The sequence below is a fragment of the Ursus maritimus genome, unplaced genomic scaffold (assembly GCF_017311325.1).
Source record: "Ursus maritimus isolate PB19 unplaced genomic scaffold, ASM1731132v1 scaffold_2, whole genome shotgun sequence".
NCBI classification, from domain to species: domain Eukaryota; kingdom Metazoa; phylum Chordata; class Mammalia; order Carnivora; family Ursidae; genus Ursus; species Ursus maritimus.
In genome coordinates, this window is record NW_024424452.1 from 50646787 (window position 1) to 50661401 (window position 14615).

Genomic DNA, 14615 nt, shown 5'->3' on the forward strand with positions numbered 1-14615 from the left:
ACTCACTGTATGTTAACTAACTGGGATTTAAATAAAAACTTACAACTGAAAAGCCATAACATGCCATTTGAGTGGATTACATATTTTCTAGTATACTCCATTTATAGACAAGTAATAGAGTCACTGGTAAAATGTCTATTTTTTCAATCAATACTTTATAATATGACAGAGCCTGGATTATAAGTGCTCAAGTTCCTTCCTTCTGAACATTACCTCAAAGAAAAGGGATTAAAGCTGCGTATTTGGCTTTTGCAGTTTGGGGTCGGCAAACTTTTTCTGTGAGGAGTCAAACGACAAACATTTTCCGCTCTGCAGGCCACGCCATCAATGTCACCCACAGTCTGGGAAATGCAAATTAAAAACAAAAGGATATACTTTTTTGGTTTTTGCCCTTCAGGCAAAGATTTTAAAGATCGATAATATCCAGTTGTTGATGAGCTCATGGAGATATAATTACTCTCTAATTATTCCAACCATTAAAATTGCCCCAGCAGTATTTATTAAAAATTTAAATGTGCATATTCCAAGGACACACGCATAGCCAGGAGCGTCCATTAGCACACATTAGCGCTGGGTCCCCGGAGCCGGGATGGGAGTGAGGATGGAGGCTTACACACTCGGGGGACCACGGGCCACACAAACTGAGGAGTGGGATGAGCCACCTGAGGTTAAACATGTCACCCAGAAACCAAACTTCTGAGAATGTGCATAACAGAAATACAATAATAACCTAAGTGTGCAAGAATGAATATTCTGAAAAACTGCAAACTTGGAATACCCCATAAATAGCTGAAAAGTTATGATACACGTGTCTATTAATACAGATGAAATAATGTGCAGGTCTTAAGATTACAGATCTAAGTGTTCTGATGTAAAACGACTCGATAATATTTTAAGTGAGAAAAATTAAGATGTAACAGCTATAGTATGATCTCATTTTTATAAAAAAATAAATCCTGTATGTACATATTCATTTATGTTTTCTTTAAAAAGGAAAACCCATAAAGGAATTCATCCCAAATGATAATACTAGTTATACTGAAAGCTGAGCATAGAAGGTAAGGGATAGGAAAGGGTAAACTATTAATTTTACTTGAGACACTTCTGAACTGTTAAAATTATACAAGATATATTATTTTGGTTTCCCACATTGTCAAAATTAATACAGTAAATTGAGATAAATTTAGTACTAAGTGGCTCAGAACAAAAATTTTCTACCAGAATCTTCTGGCTTATTTTTTTTTCCTAAAGATGATTAATACGTGTGGCATGATTAATTGGAATTTAAACCAATGTCTTAGTTTTTATGACTTCTTTAAATTAATAAATATGCTTGGAATAGCCACGAAGTGCCTCAGCACTGATTCTGAGGAAGCCACCGTGTCGACATACAACAGGGGATTATAAATAAGGGGAGATAAGGTTTACACGGGGAAGCAACAGCAGATGAGACAAGACAGCGTACAACTAAGGGCTAAACGACGTGATACAACAATCAGAAAAACTGATGAGATCTGGAGCCTTCAGTCACAGGAGGCTGGATCCAGGAGACGGGCTTGAAATGATCTGGAGAAATGGCATTTTCATAATGTCGGGTGGGACCTTCAGACAAGAGCACCACATAAAGACAGGAAATAGGCAGCTGAGTAAATCCGTGGGAAGATAAGATCAGCCTGAGATGAAGGCCAGCTTGCTATAGCAAGTGGCAGAAAATAGGGGACCAAATTCTTTCTTTCTGTGTTGTGGGGTGACGACGCTCCAGAAATTGTCCTCTGGCTAATGTTTAGATAAAGGAAAATGATGGCCTGCCTAGGAAAATTGATGTCTTAGACACTATGAAAGTTAAATCATTTCCAAACAGATCAGTTGGCAGGTAAAGGGGTTATACTTAACAGTTCTGAAAATGGGCATGTACACCCATTTTGGAGTCTAGGAGGCGATAATCAAATCACGTATTTTAAAAAGATACATTTTCAATGAAGTACATAAAACAGTGTGTGCTCGGGAGTTTAAATCACTTGCAGTTAAGGTTGTGTTAGGCTTTCTGGTATTTTTTTCCTTTTCTTCTCTTTTCCTACTTTCCATAGGCTCAATTTTTTTTTCTTCTGTTGGTTTAAAAGTTATAAATTCTATGTTTATTCTTACGTTGTTTGCCCTTAAGTCCCTGAACTCATGTTTGCTTAGGAAACCTTCACCCCATCCCTACTTCCTGGATAGTGTCCAGTACGTCGGTTCTGAATTTTCATTGTTTTTTTCTTTGTTTGTGTGTACGCTACCAGATACACACCTGAGTAATTTACCTGATCACTTTCAACTCTGTATGTTTTATGGCACCACTCCAGGTCCACTTCTCTTCCTACAAGAGCGCAGTGTCCTCAAACCATACAGTGTTAATGAATGGGTCCCTATGTAACAAGGCCGTGGACATATTTTATGCCTAAGAATATGCTTATCATACCTTCACATTTAAATGACAGTTAGGCTAGATGTAAAATTCTGGGTTCAATGTGATTTTCTTTTAGTACTTAAAAAACACTGTTCACTTACCTCCCTGAATCCACGCTACTGTTGAGAAATTTGAGGTCAGTCTGAATTTTGTTCCTGTTAAGGTCATCTGCTGTCTCATCCTGGGAACTTTCTAGAAGTTTTCACTTTGTTTTTGGAATGTATATGTTCCACTTTAAGGAGTGCAGGAGTAGATTTTCCTTCTGGCTTTCTGAGTCTTATTTATTTATTTATTTGAGAGAATGAGTGAGCGAGCTGGGGAGGGACAGAGGGAGAGAGAATCCCAAGCAGACTCCCCGCTGAGCAGAGCCAGATGCAGGGCTTGATCTCGTGACCCTAAGATCATGATCTGAGCTGAAATCAACACTTGATGCTTAACCGACTGAGCCACCCACATGCCTCCCTGAGTCTTTCTAATACTAAGTTTTTTTTCATTTGTCCTTGTTATTATTTCTTCAAATATTTCTTCCACTGTGTGCCCTTTCCCTTCTAAACTCCTATTATCTAGATGTTTCCAATTCTACTTCTATCCTTAGTATATCTTAGTTTTCTTTTATATTTTTCTTTATTCTTTCCTGCTGTCTTACAAGAGAAGGCTTCAATCTATCTTCTAGTTCCCATTATATAACTTCTACAATTTGCTGGGTTTTTGTTTTTATGTTTAAGATTTATTATTTTAGAGAGAGAGGGAGAAAGAGCACGAGTAGAAGAGGCAGAGGGAGAGAGAGCAAGCAGACTCCCCTCTGAGCAGGGAGCCCGATGTGGGGTGCGATCCCAGGACTCGGAGATCATGATCTGAGCTGAAATCAAGAGTCAGATGCCCAACCAATTGATCCAGGCACCCCTACAAACCTGCTGTTTTAAGTGAATAATGTGGGCTAACTTTATGAATTTACCATTAATGGAGTCTGCCTTCATTGAGCCACTTACCACTAGAGTTTTACGTAAATATTACAAACAGGGAAAATGAGGCAGGGAAGTTTAATGTACCATTTTATAGTGAGGTTTTTAAACCTTATTTTGAGGTAAGTGTTATTTTGAGAATTCATATTTTATATTTTTGTTCTTAAAATGCAACCATGAGAAGCCTGGCCTCCTTTGCATGTTATTTAAGTGCATGACTCACGTTAAAATGTTGAAACGTGTTTTTAGAAAAGGATATAAAGTTTTTCAAAGACTGTACAAAAAACAAATCTGACAACAAATAACCACAACAAACTGCGAGATGCCGGACTATTTACTCACACTTGGAATCGTTGAAGATTTTTTCCTTTCTGGTCCCACAAGAGGGCTCGCAGTCATCTCGCTCTTTGATCCAACCGTTGTGCTGCCAAGTTTACGAGCGAGGTCTTTGTCCCACTCCTCTTTCTGTTCACTTTCCACGCTGTTGGCCTGAGGCCTTTTGGTATATGATACCGCCGGGGGGATGGAGGGACCAGCTATAACAAAATTACAGAGTGTGATTAGCAGAAAGTCAGCTGACACAGGTTCTCCTCACAAACAAAAAACTCTAAATTAAAAATACCTTTATTTGCATATTTTATACCTGGAACTAACATTAAACTGTTTGATTACAAAAATTAGGTCAGTCCCTGAAAAGGGGATTATATTAATCATGCAATAATATAAATCTGTGATACCAGATGTCACAAGCACATAAAGACGTGAATGTATAATGCTCAGTAAACCCAAGTTCGGGTAGGACTGGGCTGTTTTTTCACTTATTGGACTTTCCCACCGTGATCACTGAAACGCCGCTGCTTCTGGTTTGCGGAGATGCTCCGCTGGACCTTCAGGTGGGCAGGGGACTGAAGGCTGCTGTTGTTCAGGTCACTGCTGGGCCGTGACCTCTGACACAAGCTTCCGCTGGACAACGATTCACCGCCTTCAAACTATAAGAAGACAGCACACAAAGATTTAATTTATTTATCTGAGAGAGAGTGAGCGAGAGAGCACGAGCGGGGGGGCTGGGGGAGGGGGAGGGGCAAAGGAGAGGGAGAAGCGGACTCCCTGCTGAGCAGGGAGCCCAACTCTGGACTGGATCCCAGGACCCCAGGATCATGACCTGAGCTGAAGGCAGACGCTTAACTGACTGAGCCACCCAGGCGCCCCTGCACAAAGATTTTAAAATAAAAATGTTCATGCAAACAATATGCATTCTTGATTGACTTTCTAATCTATTCCAAGCCACACAAAGAGTCATCAGAACTGAACCGCAAGCTGGCGGCAACCAGGGAGGGAAGGAAGTGGCTATCTGCTTCCATGAGTGCACGCACTCTTCTGCGATCCCGTACAAATGGCTTTGGATCCTCAGTTTAGTCCAAACACCAAATAAAGCTACCAATTAGTGAAAGGTTATTATATAAGAGGCACCCCTGCCAAGTAAGCTCTCTCTAGACGTTCCTTCGTTTAGTCACGACAACAATGCAGTTGTTTATTAACCTCAACTTTACAGATGGAAAACCTGCAGTGAAGAGAATCGAGGGACATCTTTGGGATTCAAACTCAGGCATAGCGGGTATTCAAACTTAGGATAAAATCTAAAATTTTAACTCCACACACACATTTTCTACCGTATTTACAGTGCAAAATTTGTTTTACTGGCTCTGATTAAGAAATTGCATCTATTTAGATAAGCATGGTAAATCGGGGGTTGATACACTACCCCTTCTCCTCGTAACGCAAAAGACGTTTGTGCTGGCAAACTTCTCACTGAATCAGTGGCATCCCAATGGGAAATCTAAATTCATGTGTAAAGATACTAACGGCAAAAAGCAAAGTAATACTGATGATGAAACTGGTAATAGAGAACACAGACCACACAGTAATGTGCCAGGAACTGTTCTAAGCGCTGTGGAAGTATCAGTTCATTCAACCCTCCCGATGACCCTCAGAGCTAAGCACTGTGATTATCTGCATGTCATGGACCAGGGATCTGAAGTACACAGGAACGAAGGGGCGTGCCTGAGCAGCACCGCCGTCCACAGCTGTGCTGGGATGGAGGAGGGGCGGGGACTCAAACCCGGTGGACCTGGCTCCAAAGTTCAGGCCCTTCCTACTTAGAGTAGCCTCATTAGTTTATACTCCATACAATTCAAGCTTCATTTTAACTCACACTTGGGCTGGGTTCTATACTTGTAATGCTAGTGCCTCCTTTATGTTTAAATTAATAGGAAAATTAAAGATCTCAGGAGTGAAATCTAAAAGCTAAGTAGAAACAGGTCAAAGACGTTAGAAATAATCATTTCTACTATTTCCCACTTCTTAAAATTCTCTTGATTTGGCTTCTTTGATATCACTTCTCTGACTATTAGTGCCTCCACTGAGACTCCTGTCCTCCTCCGGAATAACGGTACCCACTTGGTAGGGCCAGAGAGGGTCAGAGGAATTAGCGAGTGAAGTCCTTAGAACAGCTGCAGGTGCGTGTGCTCCTCTGATGACAGCTCCCAAACCTACCAGTGCTGCTTGAGTCACTGCCTCCAAGCCAGACCTGTGTATCCTGAACGGCTCCACCCAACAGGAATCTCAAGTTCAACTATAACAAACAGAACGACCTTCCCATCCTCCCCTTGAAATCCACTCTTTTCATATCCTGCCAAATACACCTTACAAAACCAGTCACCCATGCTAGAAACCTGAGGGTCTCTCTCATCCTCCTTTCAACAGGTTACCGCATCCTGTTGAATCTACCTGCTGTGGGTGCCTGTCCTCCTCTGTGTCCCAGGGTTCCCCGTGCCTGCCCTGCCCAGGCACACTGCTGCCTGGGCCTCTCCCCTCCAGACCCAGGGCTCCTCGAGAGCACAGACGTTCTCATCTCCCTGGTCACAGTCCACAGCATCGTTTCCAGGACAGAACAGATTCAATGAATGTCAGCTGAATGTACTGCTTCACTAACAGTTACTATCTAATTAAAAATAATTTCAGCCTATTCTATAAAATGCCTTCCACAGATGTCTAATTGTTAACAAACTGTCCATGCGCTCGGCTCTGTTCTTGACTCTCAATTTATACCTTTATATTTGCTGTCCCAAAGGATCATTTGCTTTTATGGTTCAACCACCATCTGTACACAGTGTTTTCCTGAATCTATCTCCTTACTATAGATCTCTCCTGGCCTTGAGAATTCCCAACTGCTCGTATCAAAGCCGCCTGATGTTCTCCAAGGCAAAATATCACCACACAGCCTTTTCCTACTCCCATCTTTTTAAATCACTTCAGATGTATGTTTTGTTTTATGTTACGTTTAGATACATGTTGCCCCTTTCTCTGTTTCGGTCACTGTGTTTTTTTGTACACCCAGAATGACCATGTTACCTTTGGCAGGCCTGCTGCTTTTGGAGACACAAATCTAGGAGAACTCATCTCAGTGACTAGACTGTGTGTCTAGCGTCAGAGCTAAGCAAGGCACTTGGTCTGCTCTTTCCTAGCAGAATCTCCCCTGGTACTTGGAAATGAAACCAGTTTGTAACTTAGCATCTTGAGTATGAATTCTGAAAGTAACAATGTTAGGGTCTTCACATTATTTTTGATACCACACAGAATAAAGGTGCTAAGATTATATCTTAGCTGTCACTTGTCTCAAGATATAATGAACATCAATCTAAAAAGGTAAAGAACTTACTTCAGGTGGTTTTCTACCTAGAAGAATGTAAGTAGCCATAACTTCATCATATTTCTGATTTATTAAGGCGTCATTAATCTCATCTCGTGCAAAACCCATGGTGACCATGATGTCTAGAAATAAAAAAAAAAGCAGATTTTCTGAAAATGGGTTTATTTTCGTAAACAAACCAACAAACGTAAGCAAGTTTACCAAGATAAAATATGAAAGCTAATTTCTGAAATGTTAAAGTGTAACATTAACTATAAAAACTTCTGGATTATTAATATACAGATACTGCATATTTTGATCCTATACGTGATCCTTTCACGCAGACACTATCTGAATCACGGGACCACACTCAAGCGCCTAGTGCGCTTCTCAGCACCCAACACGTTCCTGAGTTGAACGCCTTTGTCCAGCCAGAGACACACTATCTGTGACACACACAAAGTCCCTTCTCTCTCTTTCTCTCTTAACACACTCTCAGCCACGCATGCAGTGGTTTCTCTCATCTCTTAACAATTTCTGCTTTCTGATCTGAAGGCAGGTTGACTCTTCTTTGGAAGGCTTGAGTTCCACAGTTGTTCTGATTGGATTCCAAACACCCGAGAATAGCAAGCACTCCCCCTCCCCCGCCATCCCAGTCCCTCTGCTCTCAAGTCAGAGAGGGGCACAGCGGAGATGACTCAGTGGTGAGTCTGTGATGGCTTTGGTAACGGAGAGAGAAATGCAGAGAACAGGTTGGAAGCAGAGCGCCGGCTGGGTGTGGGAGGAAGCACCCTACTGAGACACTGGAAAATCGAAAGGGAGAGCCAAAGTGTTCACCCCTTCAGCTCAAGTGCCTCCATGTTTTCGGTAAAATACATGCTATGTGCTGCTGATACTTATCAGTCTGATCAGTGCTGATACTTAAACCAGTCATTCCTCCTGTTAGGGATTGCTGAAAGAAAAGAATGAGGTTCATCTACATTATTTTAATTTTTGTATTACTGTTGCCAAGAACTGAATTAGATTATAATATATATGAGGACAAACTTGAAATTTGTAATGTTTGGTGTATATTGATGGAAAGAAAAGATGACAATGCAAGTATTTTTCAAATAAAAATTGTTTCCTATTTATATTTTTAAATGTTATTTTGGTAGACTACAGGTCTCTTATAGTAGAGGGCCAGCACATCTCACAGTGTTTAAATACTTACCTATTCTTTTCATGTCATTGAAATCTGGTTCAGGCTCAGCATACGGCTTTAGCTCTTCTTCCTCGTGACCAACATTCATCCACCGATCTTTCATTATTTGCTAGGAAATAAACTTTACATTATGTTTGGCCAATCAGAACATTCCACCACTTATTTTAGCTCTATTTTAGTAAATGTGAAATTTATTGGTTCACCCAACAAGAACCATGATGTTTTCTATCTAAAGTTAGTTTCCAGTTTGATGAGTAGGCCAAGAGGTGTAGGACTTTGGGACACACTTACATATCTTATGACAACTACAACTATCATCCCGCACACTCCCCAAATGTATCCACTCAAAATAACTTGCTTCCCATAAGCCTCTAAAAGGAATATTTTCTCATTTCAAAGTTTTAACTAAGGACCTACTGATTTCAACCTCTCCTTCACAGTATTACATTTATTTAGAAGAGACTGTCCCTTTTTCCTGGTCTTTTACCAAATATACATACACCTGTATTTTAAAATCACCATTTGTTAAGTACATTAGGAAAGCAGAGCTCATGGGGGGCGGAAGTCAGGGTTAGTCAGTAAAGATAGCTCGGAGAATATGGAAGGGCAGAATGGTCAAAACGGAAGCCTAGAGTCAGGGATGAGCAAGAATCAAGATGAAGACAGGGACTGGTGTGAATTACCAGAGTCAAATTTAAGAGAGGCTGTAAAACAAGAGTCAGTCCTGGGCTGTTAAAAGGCAACCCCGTGAGGGCATCCTAGGGAGTGGGAAAATATTCACAACCGTGAATCTGAGAAGGGAGTTAATATTCACAATATGTACAGGAAATCCTACAACTCAGTAACAACAAAAACTACCTGATTAAAAAAAGGGCAAAGGACTTGAACAGATATTTCTCCAAAAGAATATATACCAAGGGCCAACAAGCATATGAAAAGATGCTAACGTCACTCATCATTAGGGAAATAAAAACTAAGACGAGGTATTATTTTGTATCTGTTAGGATGGCTACCACCAAAAATGATGAAAACAACAAGCACGGGTGAGCACGTTGAGAACCCAGACCTCTCGTGCACTGTTGGGGTGACTGTGAAATGGTGTCGCTGCTACGGTAAACAGTACGGAGGCTCCTCCAAACATTCAGTGGTAGAGCTATATATATGATCCAGTAATTCCATCTCTGGGTATATATCCAAAAGAGCTGAAACAGGATCTTGAAGGGTATTTGCACACCCATGTTCATCGCAACATTACTCACAATAGCCAAGATGCGGAACAACCTACATGCCTCATGGATGAATGCACAGAAAATGTATCGATGGAACGTTAGCCTTAAAAAGAAGGCAATCCATATGCTGTATTGTGGACGAAACTTGAGGACATTTCTCAGTGAAATAAGGCAGCCACAAAAAGACAGATAATCATTATATGAGGGTATCTACTAAAGTGATCAAACTCCTAGAAACGGGCAGTAGAATGGTGTTTGCCAGGGGCTGGGAGAGGAAGCAACAGGGAGCTGTTCTACGGTAGAGTCTCTCTCATGCAAGGGAACAAGTTCCAGAGATCTGCTGTCCAACAACGTACACAGAGGTCACAAGACTGTAACGTACTCTTAAAACTGTAAGGAGTATACGCTGATGCGTTGCTTTACTACACGCAGAAAAAGGCAACTGGTGGGGAATAATTCTGGGGAAATGATTCTGCATTAATTTAGAAAAATTTTTAACATTTTATTACTATTGAATTCTAGGTTTTCATTCAGGAACATTCTAGGTATTGATATATTAATATTCTTTTTCTAGGTCCTACAAGGTATATTCTCCATCTCTAACCTTTATTTGCCAGTATTCTACCAATCAGAAAAATAAAATTCCACATAGAGATCCTTTTGAGGCTGTTTGCCCACTACCTTCCCCTCATTTAATAATACTTAGCTAAAATAATTCACTAGAAGACAGAACGCCAGAGCAGGCCTCGAAGAACTGCGATCTGTAAGAATACTGCTGTTCTGGATATGGGAGGAATTTTCCAAAGGTTTTCGTCACATGATACATATTTCAATGCAAATTTGTAGATAGTTCATATATGCTTAAAATTATGCAGACATGTCACTCTTAACAGATCACCACTGACTTTCTTCTTCCTTTTCCCCCTATTTTATTGAGATGTAACTGACATATTAACTTTGTATTAGTCTAAGGTATACAACGTAATGATTTGATGTATAAACATATATAAATATTATGAAACGATCACCATAGTAAGTTAACAACATCCATCACCTCACATAGTTACAAATTTTTTTCCTCATGATGAGAACTTCTAAGATCTACTCTCCTAGCAACTTTTAAATATATAATACAGTATAATTAACCATAGTCACTATGTTGTACATTACATCCCTGTAACTGACTCATCTTATAACTGGAAATTTGTACCTTCAGACCACTTTTCCTCATTTCACCCACCCACCAACCCTCATCTCTGGCAACCCCCAGTCTTTTCTCGTTTCTCTAAATTTGTTTTGTTTTGTTTTAGATTCCACATATAAGTGAGATCATACAGTTTTTGTCTTTCTCTGACTTATTTCACTTAGCATAATGTCTTCAAGGTCCATCCATGTGGTCTCAACCGGCAGGATTTCTTTCTTTTTTTCACTTCTATGCATATACCCAAAGGAAACAAAAATCACTATTTTGAAGAGATATCTGTACCCCCATGTTCACTGCAGCATCATTTACCATACCTAAGACACACAAGCAATCTAAGTGTCCACTGGCAGATGAATGGATAAAAAAATAGGGTATATATTCACATCAGAAATTTAAGTACCTTATCCAACTCATTGAAATAAAAGTAGACCCATTATAAACTTGAAAAACACTAGTGCTGTCCCATCGTCTTTAGTGATTATTCATCAATGAAGGAAAAGTGTTGGGGAGGGTGCACGTCAGGAAAAAAATAAAAAGGAAAAAGCAGAGCTGCAAACACCAGCTACATGATTTCCCAAAATATTAAGGTCCTTCCTGTTCCTCATCTCCCCCTTCTCGAATAAGATATCTGGCAGAAGCCTAGACAGCATTTGGGCCCCAGTATCTGCAGAAGTAAAATTCTGCTGTTGGTAGAATTTCCTAGGTTGGAAGGGGACTACATGAAAATCCTCAAAGAACACAACGGATTACGTCAGGACAGCTCCACACCACATGCAATCCCGCCAGTACTTAGCAAGCTCGACTCCAGCCATCTACTCCCCGACACCTGCAGTGACTCACTTCCACAGCCGGCCTGCGCTCAGGGAGGTGCACGGAGGTGGCAGCTCAGCTGAGGCTTAAAAATGAAAGCCTTTAAACATGTTTAAGACAAACAGAACCGACTCCGCCTCTCTCTACACACATGTGCATGTGCACACGCACACACATGCGCTCACTCATATGTGCACACATGCACACGCATACACATGCACACACACATACCATGCGCACACACACCCCAGTACAAAGAAGGCTAACTGTCCTTGCATCAACACATTACTTTTTAATGGGAATTCTTTGCATGTTTTTTGATATGATGATGAATGAGGCCGGGCAAAGAAAACAAACATAAGCTAGACATAAATACTTCTGGTTTTTCAAATGAACTCAAATTAAGTCCTCGGTGATGTTCTCAAGTTTAAGATGACAATGTTAAGAGTCTGAAAATAATAACTAATAGAGTGAGATTTATAAACAGTCAAATCTTCGGTAAGTGGAAGTTAGATTCTGGAAGAGTCAGAGTTCATCATGCAATGAGGAACTGGAAGGGAGAGCGTGAGCGACCCAGGCAGACCGCATGGCGGGTATGAAGAGGCCCACCGGCAAACAACAGTGGCAAGTTCCATATGACCGGAGTGTCTGGTGTGAGACGGGTGATGAGGCAAGATGAGGGGAGAAAATTAATAGGGACCGGACCGGGAGGGTTTCTTTCAATCACGTGAGGGGCATCTTTGGGGAGTATGATTCTGAAGTCTCTCCGGCCAGCGTGCAGAGTGGGTGGGAGGGGCTCACGACAGGACGCCCAGAAATCAGTGCAGAGGCTTTAGTGAGAATCTAGGAGAGATGATGCCAGTCTGAATGAAACAAGGCAGTGGCAATGGGAAAACAGATATTTTCAATATTTGGCTGGTAAAAGTCAACAAAACTTTGTGATTGGATAGGAGAAGGTATGAAGAGGTGAGACAATTCAGAGAAAGTGAAGACGGTGCCCAGGTTCCTAGTGTAGACAGCTGAGTAGGGGGTTGACACCATTTACTGAGAAAGCAAACTTGGAAAGAGAAGGAGGCTGGATGGGGAAGCACGCAGCTGAGTTTTGGAGCAGCTGAGTTTGAGGTGCTATGGGTTATCCAAACAGACACACTCTGGAAACTCCAGAGCAGCTCAAGGGCAATCTGGGCTGCGGATGGAGATTCAGGAATGGCCGACACGTGATGACGGAGCTGGGGAGCGGGCGGGACTTTCCAGGAACACCGAACAGATGCAGAATGAGTAGAAGAGGGGCCGTGGCATGGGGGGTGCCTGGGTGGCTCAGTCGTTAAGCGTCTGCCTTCGGCCCAGGGCGTGATCCCGGGGTCCTGGGATCGAGTCCCACACTGGGCTCCCTGCCCTGCATTGGGCTCCCTGCTCCGCTGGGAGCCTGCTTCTTCCTCTCCCACTCCCCCTGCTTATGTTCCCTCTCTCACTGGCTGTTTCTCTCTCTGTCAAATAAATAAATAAAATCTTTTAAAAAAAGATTTTTTATTTATTTATCTGAGACAGAGAGAGAGGGAGAGCCCAAGCAAGGGGAGGGGCAGAGGGAGAAACAGACTCCCCACTGAGCAGAGAGCCTGATATGGGGCTCAATCGCAAGATCCCGAGATCATGACCTGAGCCAAAGACAAGAAGGGATACTAGATGAGGACTGCGGGGTTGAAGGGTGCCTTTGTCTAAAATGGAAGAAATATATACAAAGGCTGAGATATAAAGGTGTCAACAGAGAGGAAGTGGGATGGTACAGAAGAGGGAGCTTTTCTGAAGGAGATACTAAGATGGCACGTATGTATCTCCCTCACTAAAGTTAGAGTCCTTGAGGATAAAGAGTGTGCTTTGTGCTATCCTTCCCAGCACACATGCTTATTGTTGCTTTTGAACTGGGCAGTATTTTACAGTAAGGCTACCACAGAAGCCCTGGGTACAGTGAAACGTTGAGAGGAGCTTAGCAATGAAGACGGCTGAGGAAACCGCTAGAATGTCCGGGAGACAACAGTGGGCTGCGCTGGGCATGAGGAAATGGAAGACAGAAAGGCTGGAATCCAAGAGGGTTCTAAGGATTTTACCTCAGGTGCCTGGTAGAATGAATTAGGGTATCCATGAATTAAGTAAGAAATATTGCTTATAAATAAGCAATAAGAGATTTGACAGCTGGACGATAAGCAATTAAAAGCAACATGAAGATAATCCAAATTTTCTGATGTTTCTCAACTAAACTGTGGTTATTTGGTGTTCATTTCATAACCATTATGTATTTGTCCACATCCAGGAAAAATATGTATGTGGACCAAACCCTCAGGCAATTTGTCTTTTATTTTGGGAAATAAGATTTACTCACGAAACCTGAAAAAATCTGAACACACAACAGAACTACCTATTCAAAACTGTACTATTAGCAGTACATATTACTAAAGGCCAAAAGGGCAACTTGCAGTGTGGGCTGGAGTTTTCAGGGAAGGACTCATAAAGAGGGAGAATCTGAAGTGACTGTGGGAATACCAGCAGCATCTGGACTGGTGGGAGAGGCAAGGCAGAGGGAGGTCAGGAGGACATGGTGAAGAAGCTCTCTGACGCAGAACCGAGGTAATGTGCAATGAAAGAATGGGAGACTATGTATCTTCAGATGATGAATTTAAATGTGATCTGACAGGTGATGGAGAAGTGCTCTATTTTATTAACAAGGATGATACGCAACATTTTAGAAATCGCTCTGTGAGAAGAACAATCTGAGGAAACGCAGCAGGAGCACTGACTCCGCTCATCCTCACACAGAGTTAGGTCCGAGGCTCATCCAGGCAAAGTGGGAAAACCCCAGCGGTAAGGAAAGACAGCAGGGCAGTGAGGACAGAAGGGACACCGTTTTGCTGTCCTCTCTTCTGGCTGTAGTCACTGGGGACTGCCAGGAGTCCATTTCGAAGAGTGTGTCTCACAAAAATAGTTGGATTTCAAAGCAAGATAAAAATAATCTGAGGAAAAATTTCCTTTGGTAAAAGGAACGGAAGGCAAAGGTGGGGAAGGAAATCTGCTTAAAGG

General features: G+C 41.7%; 1 protein-coding gene across 2 annotated transcripts in view; it reads right to left on the minus strand.

Moving 5' to 3' along the window:
- MARK1 (microtubule affinity regulating kinase 1) overlaps positions 1–14615 on the minus strand; it is a 113216-nt gene that overhangs the window by 17347 nt on the left and 81254 nt on the right. For both annotated transcript variants that reach the window (XM_040636009.1, XM_040636008.1), the window contains exons 10-13: positions 8310–8409; positions 7127–7239; positions 4244–4397; positions 3751–3944 (exon numbers count right to left, since the gene is read on the minus strand). In XM_040636009.1, coding sequence (XP_040491943.1) covers positions 3751–3944; positions 4244–4397; positions 7127–7239; positions 8310–8409 — 561 coding nt within the window. The remainder of the gene's footprint in view (positions 1–3750; positions 3945–4243; positions 4398–7126; positions 7240–8309; positions 8410–14615) is intronic.